We start from the raw sequence: 20,347 nt of genomic DNA, 5'->3' as shown, positions 1-20,347 counted from the left end.
ATCAGTTTTGGCATTCGGGTAGGATGACAGCATGGCATGAGCACCCCTGCCCTTCTCTGCATGCCACACGCAGTTACTAAGCACTGGTTTCTGATGCCCTTCCCCAGGCTGAGTAGTGCCTAACACCTGGGGTAGCCTCACTAATTTCACAAAAAGAAAAGGAGGACTTGTGGCACCTTAGAGACTAACCAATTTATTAGAGCATAAGCTTTCGTGAGCTACAGCTCACTTCTTCAGATGCATATGCATCTGAAGAAGTGAGCTGTAGCTCACGAAAGCTTATGCTCTAATAAATTGGTTAGTCTCTAAGGTGCCACAAGTCCTCTTTTTCTTTTTGCGAATACAGACTAACACGGCTGTTACTCTGAAACCTGTCACTAATTTCAGTGGACCTGCACGAGGAGCCAGTGGCTGCGCTGTGGGTGTAAGGGTGTCAGAATCCGGCCCATTGAGTAGTCGCAATGCGTCCAACTCCAGTCAGGTCGGTCAGGAAAGGAGCCAGTTTGTGAGGAACGTGTCTCTTTGGCTGAGCGGGTCCAGTCGAAGTTGGGCCTGGGGTTGGGGGCAGTTCTGAGCTAGGTCAGTCCCGAGCTCCCCTGGGTAGGGGACTCCACCGCACATCATCTCCCTGCTCTCGGGGGCCTCTGCTTAGGGTAACCATATTTCCCAAAGGGAAAACGGGACAGCGCGTGGGGCTGGCCCAAGCCACTTGCCCAAGCCCTGTCCCTCCTTCCCCTGCGGGGCTGGTGTCACTGATTGCCCAAGCTCTGCCTACCTGCCTTCCCCACCCCTCGCGACACTGGGGCTGGTGTTGCTGCTTGCTGGAGCCTGCCTGCCTGTCTTCCCCACCCCTCGTGAGGCTGGGGCTGGTGTTGCTGCTTGCTCGAGCCTGCCTGCCTCTCACCCAATCCCTGTCTCTCCCCCTGCATGGGGCTGCCAAGAGCAAACTGGACAAATGCCCACTCTTGCCAAAGAAGTCTGGACGGCTGAGACAGAGCTTAAAAAAGGGACTGTTCAAATCAAAACGGGACGTATGGTCTCCCTCTGCTTGTTCACCCTAACTCTCTCCCAACGAGCGGGAGAGGGGCGAGGCCCAGACCCACAGCTGCAGTGACACCAACCGTCACCCAGGGAAGGAACATGCCCTGGAGCAACATTGGAACTCCTATGAATTTAGAGATCTGCCGTTGGAGTTCCCAGCCTTCTGCCCTGCCCTTAGTGAGGTTTCCCATTACTGTAATTAATGTCCTTTTATGGCTGTCCTTTAAAGCGTATCTATCTGCCTTTATTAAGTTGTTACGCTTATCTGATTATTAGTTGTTATAAATCCCCATATAACTCTGCCAGATGGCATCACCTGACACACATTTGCACCATTTTACTACTCTCATTCATTGGCTGTATCACAGGAGCGAGCGGAAATGCCAGCCCAGCCAACGTACTAGCTGCTGCTCAGACACGTAGTGAAAGAATCTTTGCCCCAAGGAGCCTGCGCACTGAGTGGCATTCAGGAACTGCATGGTCCCTGTGGTTATGTGACTGATCTAACCCCTGCTTGCTCGCAGTCCACTGGAGTTTTGCCCTCCACTCTGGTGGGAAGAGTGCTGCGTTTGTTTAACCGTGAGCTGACGACTATTCTTTTTAGGGCAATACCTCCCCAGCCACATTTATACACCGAGGCCCAAAGGACAAAATACCAGCGGAGCAAAGTTCACCAGAAGATCCAGCAGTTCAAGCGTTTCATTGAGAATTACCGGCGCCACATTGCCTGCGTGGTTCTGTTCTCCGCCATCACTGCCGGCGTGTTTGCGGAGAGAGCATATTGTGAGTGGCCAGCTAGCATAGAACGTCCCCTGCTGACGGGGCAGCTCAGAGCGCCACCATCCAGGGAGGAGAGAAGCAGGAATGTGCGCTTCTGGGGGGTGCGCCAGGAGCAGGGCCCTGTGTGCTAGGCCAGCCTGATGGGGGGGGGGGTGATGGGCTGGGACAGTGAGGGGAGTCCATGAATCAGTTACACACATTGACATCAGAACGACAAGGAGAATGGAGGTCCCCAGCCAGACTCTAATGAAACTTGTCCCTGTTGTCCGCAGTGCAAAGGGGTGTGCCTCTGGCCATAAGTGGCCAGCGTGGCATTCTTTCCCCTGGCATAAAGCTAGCAAGGCTAGTTCCTGTACCTGTGCATGGCAGAGCCCTCCTCCACTATGCCAGTCCCCCCCTGGCATGACGTTCCACTGGTATCCCATAAAGCAGGGGTGTAAGTTCAGACAGGCCCCTAGGCTGCTCTACATCATGGGAGGGCTGAGAATGGAGCTGTCACAGACTGGCCCTCGGAATCAGAGAGCCATAACCAGTCTCCCGCTAGCCCACCCCTGCATTCCACCATGACCTGCTGCCTTTACCTTTGGAGAAATGAGCTGGTTTGTCGCCCCTCTATTAAGGAGACACAGAAAGGGAGCAAGCTTCTCCCCCGCACTCTCTTGTGCTCGCCCTGTGTGTAACCCCCTGCCCTGCTTTGTCCGCAGACTATGCATTTGCATCGCCAGCAACAGGAATTGCTGACACCACCTACGTGGGCATTGTCATCTCCCGGGGGGCGGCAGCCAGCATCTCCTTCATGTACTCCTACATCCTGCTCACCATGTGCCGCAACCTCATCACCTTCCTGCGCGAAACCTTCCTCAACCGCTACATCCCCTTCGACGCCGCCGTGGACTTCCATCGCTGGCTTGCTATGGCGGCCCTGATCTTTTCAAGTGAGTTGGCTACATGGTGGGGGGATCCCCCTGGCCCTGATACTGACAGAGAATGGGGCATCCCCCAAAGCCAGCCGCTCTACATCCTGCACAGCCAAAGTCAGACGTGGGCCATGCCATTCAGGACTGACCTGCCCCCCTAGACATAGACAGAGATACCCGGGCAAAAATTGGGGTCCCCTCTGTATTGCAAAGCACTCATTGGTTGCCTAGCTCCATCCGTGTGTTTGGGTCTCTCGAGCACAGCTATATGACGGTGCTTGACCATGTATTTGCTCTGTCTCTGTGTCCTGAAGTTCTCCACACCGGGGGCCATGTAGTGAATGTCTATATCTTCTCGGTCAGCCCACTCAGCATCCTGTCCTGCCTCTTCTCCAACGTCTTCATAGATGATGGGTGAGTGTGTTTTGGAGGCCCTGCCCTGGGCAAAGCACAACTGTTTGAGGAGCAGCTAGGTAAGACCACAGATGGAGGACAGTGCCATGCAGAGGGCTGGGCTAGATGGCTTGAGAGATCTCATCCAACCTGCCTGGGAAGTGATCTCCTTGGGGAAACTGCAGTCTGTGGGTGGCCACCATCCCCAAAGGGCAATGTCAGAGGCCATTTGTGGAGTGGAAACCAAAGTGGGCATTTGGTTTGTTCTGTGGAGAAGTCTGTGATCTGATGACAGAGGGTTAGGTCATCTCTTTCCTCTCTAGGTCACAGATGCCCCAGAAGTACTACTGGTGGTTCTTCGAGACCGTCCCAGGTAAGGGTGACCATCTGTGCATGCCAGGCGTTCTGTGAGGGGGGGTCTGCATAGCTCCCCCACCCACCGCCCCAGCGGTTCCAAGCTTGGCACAGGCTATTCTGATGACCCCTTGCCCCTCATTCTTCAACCCTCTTTCTGGCAGGCATGACCGGGGTGCTGCTGCTGCTGATTCTGGCGGTGATGTACGTGTTCGCCTCCCATCACTTTCGGCGCATCAGCTTCCGGGGGTTCTGGATCACGCACCACCTCTACGTGCTGCTCTACATCATGGTACGTGGATCGGAGTCCTGCGGCCCAGCTTCACTCTTGCGCTCTGGCTATTGGGCACGAGGCCTGTTTTGTACCTGGTGTAGAGTGTTCCTTACAGCTGTTAGCAAGGAGCTGGAGGGACATACAGGGGGTGGATGGGCTTCCCAACCAGTCTTTCACCTCCCATGGGGGTGAGCACAGTGTGCAAACCTAGACTCAATAGGTGGGAGTTACTATTTGTCCTCCACTCACACAGGTCCAGAGCTGGGCGGCGGAAGGGGCTGCTAAGCAGAGGGGAGGCGAATGTTTTGCAGACTTGGAAGAATGAATGTTACTGGTAGCATAGAGAATATGCGTCAGTACAGAAGAGACGGGTGCAAATCCACTCAGCACCCAGAGCTTGAAGCATGGCACCGTGAGCCACCAAGCTGCCTGGTTAGAAAGCACGTGCAGGTGCTGGAACCTGGCTCACAGAGAGAGTGCACATGTGGCAGGCTGTGGGTCCTAGTGGGTAGAGCATGGGCCTGGGGCTTAGGAGACCTGGGTTCTAGTCTGCACTCAATCACTGGCCTGCTGGGTGAGCTTTGGCAAGTCACCTCCCTGCTCAGTTCCTCAGTTTCCCCATCTGTAGAATGGGGATGCAAAGAAGTAGGGATTATTATTGTCATAGCTAACAGCTGCTCAGGGCTCCTCTGACCTAGCCTGCCTGACCTAGCCTTACTGCCCACTGGGTAGCTCTGTCATTGCGCTCCTCCATTTGGGGCACGTTAACACCTGAGCGGTTTCCTGCACTGCAGTCATGGGTGTGTTTGGCGCTGTGTTCCCAGGTCATTATCCATGGCAGCTACGGCCTGGTCCAGCAGCCCCGCTTCCACATCTATTTCATCATCCCAGCTCTCATCTATGGGGCAGATAAGCTGGTCAGCCTGAGCAGGAAGAAGGTGGAGATGAGTGTGCTGAAAGCTGAGCTCCTCCCTTCAGGTACAGTGGGGGCGGCTCCTCGGGGGGTGTTAGCGTGTCAGGCAGTCTGCATGACCCTCCGCAGGCCTGCGGGGTATATCCAGCTTTCGCAGAGATCTGGAGCCTCGGAGCTCTCAGTGTCCCTGGTTAGCTATCTCCGGCTGGCAGGGGCAGGCCTGTGCTGCCTTGAACCAGGAGGCACATGGGTACATCCCTGCTGAAGTCTGTCGATGGCCGTCAGCCATGGCAGTGGCGCTGGAATGTACGTCCCCATGCTGCTGCTGTTGGAGACCAAACCATGGCCAGCAACAGGAGCAGACACAGGCTCACAAGGCTGCCAGGAGCCTTCCTCTGGCGTCACCCTCCAGGCAGCCTGCTCAGCTGCCCTGCCCCTGAGGGCGAAGCTCTTCTCTGCTGGGAGCACCACACCACTTTTCACCACCACCCAGCCGGACTCTCCCTGCACCCAATCTCAGCCCTCCCCTGCCGTCCTGCTCCCACCCGGGGCCTGGCAGCATGGTGAGCGTTGGAGCCTCTGTTCTGTGCATGTGCAGCTCCCACCCAGGAAGGAGCCATGTGCAGCACCCCCGGCATGGCTCAGATCAGGGGGAAGCTGATTTTACAGAGCAGGAGCTGTTATCTTAAGAAAGGTGCTAAGAAAACCTTTGCCCTTCTCTTAGGCGTTACTTATCTCAAGTTCCAGCGGCCGCAGGATTTTGACTACAAGTCTGGGCAGTGGGTGCGAATTGCCTGCCTGTCCCTAGGGACAAATGAATACCACCCGTTCACCCTGACCTCTGCACCCCACGAGGACGCGCTGAGCCTGCATATCCGAGCTGCAGGGCCCTGGACCACCCGGTTGCGGGAGCTGTACTCCCCGGAGATTGTGGCTGAAATCGGCAGATATCCCAAGGTACAGCCGGGCGTTTCCTCCCCTGTGAGTCTGGGGATGGGTGAAAAAGCCAGATCTCTGGAGAGTGGAGTCCTCCGAGCATGACAACGCCAGCACCCGGGCATCAGCAGAGTGAGCTGTGTGTAGCATGGGGGGAGCTCAGGCTCCGAGATCTAAGCTTCTGGCTTAGCGCAGCTAGATTCTTTGGAGCCACCAGTCCCACTCCTGGATGGGCTGACTCAGTCCTTCATCCTACCCCGGCTGGTGCACTGGTTTCTATTGCCACTGGCTGCATGTGGGATGGTCCAAGGAAATATAGCTGTCCTGGCTCCTGTCTGCCCCAAGGGGGTGTCAGAGATCTCTGAGCACTGCTTGTAAAATGTCCTCTGCCCCCATCCTGGGGCGCTCTGCGCAGTGCTAGCTGGGGTCTGCTCCCTGAGACAGCAGCGCGGGCAGGGCAGCGTTGCTCACTACCGGCTCCTTCCCAGCTCTATCTGGACGGGCCGTTCGGCGAGGGCCACCAGGAGTGGAACAAGTTTGAAGTCTCTGTGCTGGTGGGAGGAGGCATCGGGGTAACTCCCTTCGCCTCCATTCTCAAAGACCTGGTCTTCAAGTCCTCGGTCAGCTCCAAGATGCCGTGCAAGAAGGTGAGAGCCCACAGAGTGCGAGGGACTCCCTGGGCCCCTCCTCTCGCTGCCCTGGTGATGTGGGAGGAACGTCTGACAACAGTCCTGCAGCACTCAGGAGAGAGCGGGCAGCGAGGCCAAGCGGTAGGGCTTAGCCTGTCTGCTCCAGGTCACTCTGAGGTCTCAGCACTGTCCTCCCCTTGCTCTCCGTCTCAGATAGCTGCAGCGCGATGCTGTTGTCAGAGCCTGTCCCCTGGCCCTGCGCATGTCTCTGGGACCCAACCCATTCCCTCAGAGGCTCTGAAATGCTCACTGACGCAGCACCATGAGTTTTGCCCAGCACTCTCAGTGCGCCCCCTCTGGGCTGCCACCTATCGCCTCCCTTAGTGCAGAGATTTTACTTTTCATGGCTGATCCTGGTGGGGCTGGCGGTGGAGGGTCCCCAGGATGGGGCCAGCTGAGGGGACCTAGGGAGTGGGGGCTGGCTGCAGGGGATCCCCCGGAGCAGGGGCTGGCTTGGGGTTGCGAGGGCCTTGCTAGTGACCCGCTTTCTTGTGCTCTCAGATCTATTTCATCTGGGTGACACGGACTCAGCGGCAGTTCGAGTGGCTGGCTGACATCATCCGCGAGGTGGAGGAGAACGACCGGCACGACCTGGTGTCTGTGCACATCTACATCACCCAGCTGGCTGAGAAGTTCGACCTGCGCACCACCATGCTGGTGAGTGCCCCGCGCCAGGGCTGCCGCTCTGTGCCAAGTGGGAGGTCCGAATACGGGAGAGGGCAGGGCCAATTTCACCTCCGCCAAGGCTGGGCTAGGGGGGCAGGACCCAACTGAGAGAGGGCATAAGGTGATTAGCCATTGCCCCAGTGCTGCTCTGGGCTACCCCCTTCCCCCACCCTGTGCTGTGTCCCTGACCCCAGTCCCTCTCTGTGGTGGGGCAGCCCCCCGTGCCATGTCCCTGGTCCCAGTGCCAGTCTGTACTGGCTCGCCCCCCATGCTGCGTCCCCGGTCCCAGTGCCGTGTTCCTGGTCCCAGTGCCACTTTGTGCTGGGCCCGTCCCCTGTGCCGTGTCCCTGGTCCCAGTGCCAGTCTGTACTGGCCCGCCCCCCGTGTCGTGTCCTTGGTCCCAGTGCCGTGTTCGTGGTCCCAGTGCCGTGTCCATGGTCCCAGTGCCGCTCTGTGCTGGGCCCGTCCCCTGTGCCGTGTCCCTGGTCCCAGTGCTGCTGCATGCTGGTTCGGCCCCCCTGGGCCATGTTAGAGCAGAGAGGCCCTGCCCTTGCCCACCTCCCCTCCCTGACCCATGGCACCTTTCTCCTTTCAGTACATCTGTGAGCGACACTTCCAGAAGGTGCTGAACCGGAGCCTGTTCACGGGGCTGCGCTCCATCACGCACTTCGGGCGGCCCCCCTTCGTGCCCTTCTTCAAGTCCCTGCAGGAGGTTCATCCCCAGGTCAGTGCCAGCCGGCCTTCGCCCCCACCGATCTCTGCCAAGCAAGGGGTGTAGGAGCTGGCAGCTGAGCAATGTGCCGGGGGGGGAGCCCTGTGTGCAGCATTGGGAGCTCCCAAGGGCCTGGAGGAAACGTTCCCAAATATTCAAAGGGTGGGGCTGGGCCGCAGATTATCCTGAAGCCTTGCCAAGGGAGGGGAGAGGCATCTGCCAGACCCACTGACAGGGAAAATGACAGCCTCATGCCAGCTGGCCCGGGCTGATCCTGCCACTTGGTCATGTTCCCTCCTGACCATGTCCTGTCAGGCAGACCCCAGTCCGGGCACCAAAGGGTTACAAAAATCTCTTAGCCCTGCCGCTGCAAAGCAAGAGCCAAAAGCCTTTGGAACAGGGGCGTCGCAGCCTGGCACCCTGCCAGCGAGTCACACCCGTAATCCCCAAAGCGTCTGGGGCTGCTGGGGGGACGTGAGTTTGCACCGTGCCATGGCAGTGAAAGACCAACACGGTGGAGGGCTGTACGCGCAATGTCCTCTTGCCCTGGGGCAGAGAGCCCCAGACGCCCCCGGAGACCGTGCACACCCCATCACTGGGAAAGTACTGACAAACTCAGCCACACTCAGAGCAGAGCCACAAAAATGACCAGGGAGGGATTGATGGGTGAGGGAGGCTGACAAGAGCCAGCTCTGCAAAGGGAGACAAGCCACAGCCTGCGAACGTGGGGCGGGATGTCGGAGGCCTGACTAGAAGCAGTGGGATGAAATTAACTGACATGTCTTGTGGCTGACCGGCAGGCAAGGCAGAGGGATGTGCCAGGCTGGGGAAGCCCCATTGCTTGGGGATTGTGAAAACTAGACAAAAACAGTAGCAAAAACGGGGACAGTCCGGCTCTGAGGGGGATGGGACCTGGTACTGCCCAGTGCACTGCTGATGGGAGAGGCCATGGCTGCAGCGAGTTCTTGGCGCTGCCAGCGGCTGAAACTCCAGCTGGGGTGTTTGAGACGCTCCGGGAAAGAGGCTCGTTGTGAACAGAGAAACAAACGTGGCTTTTGTTTTCCCCATCCCGCCAGAAAGGTCAAGGCTGTTCCTAAAGGGAGGTGTCTTTGGGGGACGTTCATGCAAGGTGCAGGCCAAACTGGTACAAGTGCATTGGGCTGACGGTGGTGTAGCCTGAGGGCAGAGTCTTCCCTTAGCCACGGGTTCAGTTCCTGGACTCTCCCAGGGGCTAGAGCAACAAACCAGGGAGGGTGCTGCCGAGAGAAGGGGAGGTGTGAGATACATGGCCCCAGCATCCCGTGCACAGTGGGGGCAGAGCCACCCACCCCTCCTGCTGGTGGGAGGAAACCAGAGCTGGCACCTGAGGGCAGCAGGGTGAACTGCTCTGAGCCTCTGGCAGAACGGAGACTGCTGGTGTGACGAGCCAGGCCAGTGCAGAGGACTGACTGTGGGAGCCCCTTGCTCTCAGAGGCTCTGTTACTTGATGCCCCTGCTTCCCCAGGTGTGGAAGATTGGCGTGTTCAGCTGCGGCCCCCCGGGGATGACCAAGAACGTGGAGCAAGCCTGTCAGCAGATCAACAAACTGGACCAGACCTACTTTGTGCATCACTATGAGAACTTCTAACCTGCCCCCCACCCACAGACACACAGCCCTGCCCAAGCTTGAGTGCGGTTCCCTGGGCTACCATGGGGCCAGCTGCTATGTGAACTCAGTGCTTCCAGAGTCCTGGGAAAGGTTCCCTGCCACTTTTCAGACGGGAGCTGCTGGGTGTCCATGGCACGTCCCCTGTACAGCCTCACGGAGATGCTCTCCTGGAGCCGTGCTGTCCCAGGAGCGAATCGCAAGGATGCTGGGGATCTGCACTGCACTGGCAGCAGGTTCCTGGAGCTCACTGCCCAGCAGGGAACGGCTTTGCCTGTGATTTATGGAAACCCCAACGGCAGTGTAGCCAGCCAGGCAGCACTGCTCTTCCATCCCGTTGGGACCCACCAGGTCCTGTCACGCATGTCTTTTGTGTGCGTCTGACCTTAGGAACCGATGAACTGATTGATTGGTACTGCGTCAGTCTCTGTACTGGCATCTGGCAGCTTCGTGCTGCGTCACAGAGGCCCTGAAAAAAGGGGCTTCTGTTCCAGGGTAGCATCACTGGAATGCAGTCCTCCTGGATCTCTGCCCTACTTCCCTGTGGCCAGCTCCCCAGAACAGGGGGGTGTATGTGAGTGAGTGAGAGAGAGAGACACAACTCCGCCACTCCGCTGTGCTCCAGAGCAGTGGCAGGAATCTCACAGTGAGACACTGACATTAAGCCACCGAATTGCAAATCTTATGGAATTTAAAGTCTTCAGATAAAAGAGCCCTCAGGCGCAATTCTGCCCCACTGATTTTAATGGCGAAGCTGCCATTAACTTCACTAGGGCCAGACTTTAGCCTGCACTCAAACAACAATCTAACACAGAGAAATTGCATCTCTGTGACTCCAAGCAGCAATGCGGGCTGGGCGGGGGAGCCAGAGGGGGAGGAAGCAGAACACCTGGGAGGACCTGGGGCAATTTGTTCACTTGGGGCCCTGGACCCCCCTTTTTGAGGGTGTCACGTGGCCCTTGCCTGCCCCAGCCCAGCTCTCAGAGGAACTCAGCACCAGCATGTCCATGTCCAAGGACGGTGGCCTGCAGCAGTGTGCTGTGCTAGGGAGGGTGGAAAGAGGATCACCTTGGGGAAACCAGCAGAGCCACACCAGGGTGCTTTGGGCAGGGAGGGTGTCTGCACAACTCCAGCTGAAGGGAATCCTCAGCTAAGGGCCTTGGGAGGCTTTTCAGCCTGCAAACACCAGTACAAAGAGCACTGGGATGCTTGCAAGTAAATCCAGGATGGAGCTGGTTGCTGGGCCCCCCTGAAAGGGCTTCTGGGTGGGCCTGAGCCATTGGAATAGAGTGAAAAGGGGTTCATTCCACTGGGCTGGCGTGGGATGTAAGTGGTGCCTAGAGCATGTGCTGCACCCCTACGGGGGGGAACATTCCCCCCTCTGCTAATGACTGTATCCATCCCCACAAGGCAGCCTGTTTCCTGCTCCTACGAGGGATGAATCGCCATTTGCTTTCCCATTCAAACACATTTCCACCATTTGCCCAGCTCTCACCTGCTCCCGCTAGGACACAGAGAAGTGTGGCTCCCTCGTTTGGCGTGAATTGTATTGGAGTAATTGCATGCATTAAACCAGGGCTTGCTGGCTGCTTCTGAAAGAAACTATTAATTCATTGCATTTGCTGCTGCTGCTCTGAAAGTCTGACTCATTTTTGTCTGTTCCCTTTCTGTATTTAATGGCTAAGCCCATAGCTCTTATTTTTGTTGGCATATCACCCAACAGCCCAGCGTAATTTGCTAGCTGAGTATTCATGCCTTTGAAAGAATGACAATAACGATTACTGCAAACTGTCCAAGCATTAAAATACCCTTTTTGTGAATTGTGAATGTTACGCTCCATGCCTCAGAACCAAAGCTGGGAAGTGAAATCATTAATCTCGATGAGCTGTGAATGTGTAAATTCAAATGACTGATTTTAAGGCACTTCCAAAATAAAACTGGTTAACTGCGGAATCATTCTCTTGTCTTTAGTAATTATTGGGGTTCGTTATTTGATATGTAGCAATCTCTTCTTATCGGGGGTCACCCAATGAAATTAATAGGTAGCAGGTTTAAAACAAAAGGAAGCATTTCTTCACACAACGCACAGTCAACCTGTGGAACTCTTTGCCAGAGGATGTTGTGAAGGCCAAGACTATAACAGGGTTAAAAAAAGATCTAGATAAGTTCATGGAGGATAGGTCCATCAATGGCTATTAGCCAAGATGGGCAGGGATGGTGTCCCTAGCCTCTGTTTGCCAGAAGCTGGGAATGAGTGACAGGGGATGGATCACTTGATGATTACCTATTCTGTTCATTCTCTCTGGGGCACCTGGCATTGGCCACTGTTGGTAGACAGGACACTGGGCTAGATGGACCTTTGGTCTGACCCAGTATGGCTGTTCTTATGTGCTTATCAAGAAGCTGCGTTTGTTCCCTCCGGCTTGGTCAATGCACAGGAAGCAGCCGATGGCACAGCTCCAGCATGACAGCATTGAACTCGACGATGTGAAGCTAGCAAGAACGATTGAAGATCATGTTCTGTAATGAGCACGGGTGGTATCTGCAGGAGGGTGTTGTAATGGTCACCTCTCGGCTGACAGCAGGGATGTAGCCAGGGAACCTTCAGAGCTAAAAGCCCAAGTTTCTACGATGTGAGCTAAGGGGCCAAGGTCTGTGGGCAGGGCCGTAGCAGACTCAGCTCCTCTATGGGGGGCGGCAGAGGGGTTAGGATAATGCGGGAATCTGTACAATGTATGAAGGCGTTGGCCTGGGGGGGTGGGGGTGCTCTGTATGTATGTGTGTCGGACTGCAGACGTCACTTTGGATGGGATGGGGTCTTCCCCTCTGTTGTCCTGGTACTGCCAGGCCGGACTTAAATTCCAAGGGGCAGTGATGCAGGGTTTACAAAAGAGGGGGCATTAAATCAGGCTGGTCCTCTATTCAAATACAAATGTTCCAGACAGTTGGCCTCCAAGCAGGACCCTGGGTGTGTTGAGGAATGGCTGCCTGGCAATGAAGTTACCTGGTTAAGGTCTAGGATCATTCTCAGAGGCTGCCCTGGGAGCCACCAGGTTCTGAAAGGCTATAAAAGGACTTACAGGGGACGATTCAGTGAGATGCACAGGAGTTGTGGCAGTTGAAGGGAAGGGGGACGGACCACCAAGATCAGAGGGGGTGAATTGGGGTGGGGGGAGGCTCCATGGTTCAGAATCACAGCCATGCACTGCAGCAGGAGGACCCTGGCTGGCCCCAGACAACCCCCAAAGAATGTTCTGGAGTGGGGGGCGGAACCGGAAGCAGGATCATGGGTGTAGGGTTTATTCACACTGTGTCACTCTGGGAGTCTTGTGCGATTAAAGACAGAGCAATGGTGAGTCAGACTCTTGTGCAAAGTCAGTGTGTGTGTTTGAAGTGTTTGCACCTGCTCCTTGAAGCGATAGCCCAGCGGGCCCAGGCTGTCAGGTGGAGCGCTGGGAGTGTGGGTGTTCGAACTATCAGGGAGGGAGGCTGAGTGCTGGTGCCAGCAGGGACTTGGCCATGGGGTTGCAACTTTCAGGAGAGGGTGATAGAAGAGCTGCACCCCAAGACTGTGATCAGAGGCCCTAAGCTTTTCAGGCTTAAAACACCCAGGCCCCAGAGTCTGGTGAGTAGCCAAGAAGCGGGCTTGACTGGGGCTGTGACAGGGGCACATGTCCCAGGGGCCAGTGTATATTAGCACCCGTCACAAGGCTCCAACAACTCAAACTGAAATGAGCCTGGCCCTGGCAGGCCAGGGACTAACAAAATGTAGTCAGTGGTTTTAGTTTATTATTCATTTACGATTAACATAGAATCATTTGATCATAGGACTGGAAGGGACCTTGAGAGGTCGTCTAGTCCAGTCCCCAGCACTCATGGCAGGACTAAGTATTATCGAGACCATCCCTGAGAGGTGTTTATCTAACCTGCTCTTAAAAATCTCCAATGATGGAGATTCCACAACCTCCCTAGGCAATTTATTCCAGTGCTTAACCACCATGGCAGTTAAGAAGTTTTTCCTAATGTCCAACCTAAACCTCCCTTGCTGCAATTTAAGCCCATTGCTTCTTGTCCAATCCTCAGAGGTTAAAGAGAACAATTTTTCTCTCTCCTCCCTGTAACAACCTTCTACGTACTTGAAAACTGTTACGTCCCCTCTCAGACTTCTCTTTTCCAAACTAAACAAACATATTTTTTCAGTCTTCCTTCATAGATAATGTCTTTTAGACCTTTAATCATTTTTGTTGCTCTTCTCTGGACTTTCTCCAATTTGTCCCCATCTTTCCTGAAATGTGGCGCCCAGAACCGGACACGACACTCCAGCGGAGGCCGTATCAGCGCGGAGTAGAGCGGAAGAATTACTTCTCGTGTTGTGCTTACAACACTCCTGATACACACATGTCCTGTGATGTATAATCATTGTATGTTAGCATTAAGTTGTAGGATTATAGACGCATAAGATTGATCGGTATTTTAGAGGGAATCATGTAAGTAAGAAAGGCTGAACCGCAAGCCCCGGAGGCTGACGCCTGTAAGATTTTAGCTTAGCTATTTTAGGCCTTGGAGATAAGAAATGCTGACATAAGTAAATGAGTGAAGACTAACCAATGCCCTAAAATGATGGGGCAAGAGATACCGCATGGTAATATGTGAAAAATCAGCTGGAAGATTCATTTTAAATCACAGAAATGCTGTAGAGGCATATCCGGCTCCAACATGTGTCTTAACCACAGGATACAGGTGGTGCTGCAGTGCTAGTGAGGAAAAAGAGAACCTACACAGCCTACAGAAACCAGGGTGCCTTAAGTTTCTAGGACAACATCAGCCCAATAAGGAAAAGAGGGGGGGTGATACATTCATGGACATGCCCAGAACATCAGTATAGGCAGAATCACATTATAAAAAGGGGGTGCCCAGAGCGGCAAAATGGCACTTGCTGTCAGAGAACGCCAGCTGGGCTCAGCCCTTCCCTGATGATCAATCCATAAGAGACCCATCAGCCCCTAACGCTGTCTAGGAGGCTGTAAGGCTAGCTGTAGTTGTAACTGGTGCATGGCTAGATCTAGGGGTTGTCTATGCTGTGACTTTCATAATGCTGTTGGTAAGTTTAATAAAAGAGAGTGGCCCTTGTTCTTGTGATTGCCTGTGTTACTCGCCTGTGGTTTCATGTGTTCCCATGAGCTCTAGCTCGAAACCAGGCCGAACGAACGCGGTGGAACATGAGGCTGGAGCTGCCAGAGCCGAACCCTCAATGATGTACTATCACAGCTCTCCAATTAACGTTAAATAAAAACAAAGGCTACAAAAAGGAAACTCCCTGCAGCCCCCTTAGCACTGACTCTATGCCCTTGTCTGCTGCAGCCTCTCCCAGCCCCTGGCACAGGGCTTGGCTGAGCCCCATGGAGGCCGTTAGCCCCACGCTGGCTGCTGCTCCTCCAGAGTGGGTGCATGACACAGTCCGGGGCGTGTTTGCCGTGTAACCGGCCTGTGGTTATTGTTGAGGCGCAGCACAGCTGGGCTTGTTGGCAGCCTGCATGCCCCCACCGGCAGCCACAGGGTTCCATGACTAATTTGCTCACCCAGGTCCGAAGGACACAAGGCACTTTGGGGAACCAGCCTTGTCACCCCGAAGGCCCAGCATCACGGAGCGGGGCGTCTTGGGAGGTGGTGGGTTGCCCAAACAGCTGCCTGAATGCAGGGGACATGGCTTCTTAGATCTCCTCAGCGGGCTGCCTAAGATGCTGAGCCTGTCACGCTCAGGAACAGGGAGTGCTGGAGGCCACTGAGCAGGGTATGTGCCCCTGTGCAGACCCCTGCCGGTGCTAACATCAGCGCCGGTCCTGACGCGTCACAGCAGTAACGGGAACCATGGCGAGTCAGAAACCATTGAGCTCTGCGCGAGGCCCAGGCTGTGACGGGGCGAGAGACACAGGCGCCCTCTCGCCACAGGGCAGCACCCCCTTGTGTGGCCCTTAAGAGCAGGCATCCATGTCAGCAAAGCCGCGCAAGCTGCAGCGTGCAGGAGCCAGCAGCCATGCCTGATAGCCCAGGGCCACCCTGAGGCCGCGCTCCAGAGCACAAGCCATGGGGAGAGGCTGTGGGTGCGCTGCCCTCCCTGCTCTGAAGCAAATGAAAAACACTTAAAAAATATATTTAACACCATAATAAATGCTGGAAGGAAAGCAGGGTTTGGGGTGGAGGCTGACAGCTTGTGACACCCCATGTAATTACCTCACGACCCCCTGAGGGGTCCCGACCCCCAGTTTGCAAACCCCTGCCTTACACAGTAATAGCCTTAACCTCTATTTATTAATCATCACCAAAACAGAATGCACACACCAAGCATACAATGTTCACCACTGCCAATAAGGCAGATGAACTTTTCCTGGTGGCCAGTCAGGATCACATCATCCAGGGATTCCAGCTTTTGCATGATATTGTTAGCAGCAGAGTGTGAGGTCTGGCAGCTCTGATCGTGGGCTGTGTCCTGGAGTTGCTGCCAAAGCACTTCCCTTTGGACCCCAGGTTATATAGTGAAACTTGAGTCCTGCTTAGCTGTACCCATCCTAGCCCACTATGAAACAATTCTTTAACCAATCATCCCCCACCACCTTAGTCGACTGACACCTTGCAAAGTTAGTTACGTAACAAACAAACAATTGAAGAACCAGAGAGAGACCCTACAGATAAACAATAGTGAAGTGGGGACCACAAAGGCAAAACAATAAAGAAGTAGCGATTTCACACCCACAACTGTTGAGGAGTGGTTCCTTGCCAGGCAGAATGCCCTCAAAGTTTTCTTTAAAAGTCTTAAGATCTGTTTCTTTCTCTGGTGATGGTGGGTACTGTTGGAGTGGGGACTTCTGACCAGCCCGATATTACATTGTTTTGATGTAATTTAGAAGGAAAGTGAGGATGTGTCTTTCTGCTTCTTGGCTCATGGCTTCTGCTCTCCTAATATGGCTGCAGAAAAAGGCAGCAGACATTACAAGGGGGGGTGGCCCATCCTGTCCTGTAGCACCAAGGCTTCTCTTAGCCAGGGAAGCAGGCAGGGGCCCCTCTGGTACCTGTCTAACTACATCTGTGTTCCTCTCTGGGTGAGTGGGCGGGACCCTGGGCCTGGGGCAGAGAAGCTGTCCCTGAGGGGGCAGAGAAGCTGCCCATGAGGGAACTGGGTGCCTGCACCCCTGGAAATGTAATGGGACTTGGGGCTCCAAATCCATTAGGCAGCTTTGACAAATCTCAGCCTAAATGTATATAAATATAGGGTGCCAAGGCGGTGCACTGTACTGCACCAGCTAGCGTCTAATCAGACCCTACCCTCTTTTCAACTGTGTCTCATAGGCCCTCTACTGCTAGAGGTGCAAGAGATTCTCCTGTGCCTCAAGTGGTGGGTGCCTCTGGCCTTGGGGAAGAAGGACCTGCCTGCTAGCCCTGTCGGTACTGTGAAGTTATCACTAGCCATGGCCCACAGCATCGTGACCCCTCTGAGGTGCTCAAATGGCCACAGATCTGTACCTGGGCTCAAGCTATTCCTGAGCTGGGCAAGCCATTACCTGGCTGAATTGAGCAGCTCAGGCTTGCCTCATGCTGGGTCTGCAATAGCAGCGAGATGGACCAGCAGAGCGGTAGCTAGGATATGCCTTTCTAAGGGGAAAGGGCTAAATCCAGAGACATTTTATTACAAATTCCATGGTCCAGGCCTTGCAGCACTTGGTTCTTTGACTGGTCCCCCCAAATTGCCTTGCACAGGAACTATTGGGTGACATCTAGTTTGATAACCTCCCGCCCTCCTTCCAGGCCTGACAGAAAGCGAGACCAGCCCATTTTTGACGATTGTCCGCCTGCTTCTCTGCTGGCGTGATGGGCCCGTGGAGCTGGCCCCTGACCCACGTGAACACACATGCACGTGAGCACGTACTTTTTACATTGTTTCACTTTTACCTGAAAAAGGCAACGATCCATTTAATTACTAGCCACCTTGACAGCTGGCTCTTTGCCACAGCACTGACTCAGGAAACAAAGATCAAGTCATAACTTGGTATTAACTTACAGACCTGAAGAGGAAGTAATCGCTGCCTGGGGACAATCTCAACTGGAAAAAAAAAAAGGGTTGAGATTTTGCCCCAACTTACACAATCCTTCAAGATGTGAACTCCCCTCTCTTCCTTCTTAAAGCCCCTTCCCCTTTCGTAACTGGTTTTTGCCGGTGAAACTGGGGAGAAATGTAAATAAGGAAGCACCTGTCACAGCGGGAAGTGTCAGTTGCAGCACTCATGCCAGGTGACCCCTGGAAATACTGAGGAGCTGATCGTTGGGAGACGATGCAGAGGCTTCACCCTCTGCAACACAGCCCAGGAGCTCACGCTGCTGCCCTTCCAAAGCAGGAGCAAATCGGTGTGTGCCTGTCCGCTGACTAGCTTTGAAGCAGTGAGAACCACATTCAAAATTATTCCATTGCCCGGCTGGAATAGGCCTTTGGAGTGGGCTAGGAGAAAACACATGTCAGGGCAAATGTATTCAAACCTGCCCTGAAGGGCACCCATGTTTGTTCCAGACACCCCACAGTGTTGTCCACCCCAAAGTCACCATGCCATCAGATCAGGGCTGTTCACAACCTCCCAGCAAATTCAGCCCAAGCCACAGCATTTGTTCATTCCAGGCTGATCACTGCAACTCAGTGGATCTAGGCGTGAGGCTGCCCATCCTGCAATGACCCAATGGGGATAACACAGAAGCTCGCCTGCGAGACGCATGAGGTCCTAGTAACGCAGCACACCCCAGCCTGCACTGGCTCCCCACAGTTCGAGGGGGTGGTCCTGAGAAGGCAAGAGGCTGGAGCAGAGAAGCTGGTCAAGACTTGGCTTGATGGCCTGCTTTTCCACTGTGCTGCACATTTACAAGTATGCACGTGGTCCTGCAGACAGCCCCTTTGCCAGGGGTAAATGGCAACGCAAGGAGTGGGGCAGGTGTGAAGCCAGCTCACTGTGTCTATGGGGCAAGGCTGAACCTGATGTGTGTGGCAGCAGATGCCGGGAGTTCCACCAGCACTAGAGTTAAATCCCATTCTAGGACCTATTTGTGAAATGGTTTTTCAAACCAGTTAAACATGCCCACCCTCCATGCTCCATGCACTGGTGATGTGCTGCGCCTCATTATACTCCGCCAGCACTACGCTGGAGACTCAGCCGCCCAAAGCCCAGCCATATCCTGACCTGCCCAGCCCAAAGCCATGGCAGGCTCTTTAACCCAGCTAAAGAGGACTCATCTCAAGATGGACAAAAGTTCCCCTTCTTTCTGCTGGCTGCAGGTCATGCTGCTTTACCCTGATGAGGCTGCCATTTCAAATGTGAAGAATGCGAGTCAGTGGGTCATGGGGACATGCCTTTACTTTGACTTACAGTCCAGGCCTAGGGCTGGGATTTGGGCTGTGCTGTCTGGGATCACTAAAGAACTGCCCAAGTATTACTTGGGTTAGCAAGCTATTACACTGCAGCACTGTGTGTGTAGCTATTATGTGTGTACATACAGGCATTTTGCCCTTGTATGTCAGTGCATAGCCTGCAGCATGTAAATACCTCATTGTTCTCCAGGTAATAGAGAATGGGGACTTGTAGGGAACTGTTTCAGCTCTGTATGTATGTGTAGACCGGAGGGAGATAGTTAGCATTCCCTGTTCTCTGTGTTTTGCTGGTCATATGAAGTCAGCACTTGCTTTTGATTCAGTTAATCTCTGCTCATTTTATAGATTTACAAACTAAAATGTGGATTTTTGTAATTCTAAAATTACCTGTCATGGACAGGTTAATAGGCAGTAGCTGCAATATACAAATCAAATGCTAGATTATATGGGCAAGGCTACACTGCAAAATTAAGTCAACCTAAGTTACCTCAACTTGCAGCCACTGCAGTAATTAAACTGATTTTGCTTGTCCACCCTACGCTTCTTGTGTCGGCGGTGCGCGTCCTCCCCAGGAGGGCCAGCACTGATTGAACTGTCAGTGTGGGGCATTGTGGGACAGCCTCTGAAAGGCAGCAACAGGTGAGGTAAGGAATGCAGTGGCTACACTGACACTGCGTCGACCTAACGACATCGACCTAAACGCTATGCCTCTCGCGGAGGTGGAGTTATTACATTGGTGTAGTGGGGGAGTTAAATTTGTGGGAGCTGCATTTTAATGTAAACACTGACAGCGGTAGATGGATGTAAGCTGCCGTGCGTTGACCTAACTCTGTAGGGTAGACCAGGGCTAAGACAGCAGTACATTTGTCAATTATTTGTTGACCATTTTAAAAGTAATTAATGAATTTTAGAAAATTGGGATCTTACTGTAAAACAAATCCTAGGCAAAAATAACGGGGCAATTAATTGAATAACTTATTTGTCGTGGGTTATTTGCCATGCTCTAATAATCATACATCGTACAACAATTGCAGTGCAGAATATTTACTTTTCCATGGCTCACTGATTCTGGCTGTTCTAGCTTTATGTACTTAAACTGTCTCTGGCTGTGTCTACACTACAAATTACTTAGGTATAAATAAGTAGCTCAGGGGTCTGAATAATCCCCTAATCATTTTTGTTGCCCTCCACTGGATGCTTTCCAATTTTTCCACATCCTTCTTGTAGTGTGGGGCCCAAAACTGGACACAGTACTCCAGATGAGGCCTCACCAATGCCGAATAGAGGGGAACGATCACATCCCTCGATCTGTTGGCAATGCTCCTACTTATACAGCCCAAAATGCCGTTAGCCTTCTTGGCAACAAGGGCACAGTGTTGACTCATATCCAGCTTCTTGTCCACTGTAACCCGTAGGTCCTTTCCTGCAGAACTGCTGCCTAGCCACTTGGTCCCTCGTCTGTAGCAGTGCATGGGATTCTTCTGTCCTAAGCGCAGGACCCTGTGCTTGTCCTTGTCGAACCTCATCAGATTTCTTTTGGCCCAATCCTCTAATTTGTCTAGGGCCCTCTGTATCCTATCCCTACCCTCCAATGTATCTACCTCTCCCCCCAGCTTAGTGTCAT

The 20,347-nt window shown here is 53.9% G+C and overlaps 1 protein-coding gene across 1 annotated transcript in view; it reads left to right on the top strand.

Annotated features, from left to right (window-relative positions):
• Positions 1–11,256, top strand: part of DUOX2 (dual oxidase 2) — an 87,339-nt gene extending 76,083 nt beyond the window's left edge. The window contains exons 27-37 of the mRNA XM_073363242.1: positions 1,646–1,824; positions 2,526–2,756; positions 3,053–3,152; positions 3,455–3,504; positions 3,650–3,777; positions 4,584–4,737; positions 5,397–5,629; positions 6,097–6,255; positions 6,799–6,954; positions 7,559–7,687; positions 9,180–11,256. Coding sequence (XP_073219343.1) covers positions 1,646–1,824; positions 2,526–2,756; positions 3,053–3,152; positions 3,455–3,504; positions 3,650–3,777; positions 4,584–4,737; positions 5,397–5,629; positions 6,097–6,255; positions 6,799–6,954; positions 7,559–7,687; positions 9,180–9,302 — 1,642 coding nt within the window. The 3' untranslated portion in view covers positions 9,303–11,256. The remainder of the gene's footprint in view (positions 1–1,645; positions 1,825–2,525; positions 2,757–3,052; positions 3,153–3,454; positions 3,505–3,649; positions 3,778–4,583; positions 4,738–5,396; positions 5,630–6,096; positions 6,256–6,798; positions 6,955–7,558; positions 7,688–9,179) is intronic.
• Positions 11,257–20,347: the final 9,091 nt, after the last annotated feature.

This window comes from Lepidochelys kempii, chromosome 10 (assembly GCF_965140265.1).
Source record: "Lepidochelys kempii isolate rLepKem1 chromosome 10, rLepKem1.hap2, whole genome shotgun sequence".
Classification (NCBI taxonomy): domain Eukaryota; kingdom Metazoa; phylum Chordata; order Testudines; family Cheloniidae; genus Lepidochelys; species Lepidochelys kempii.
The sequence above is the reverse complement of the archived record's forward strand: the minus strand, read 5'-3'. Positions and strand labels throughout refer to the sequence as shown.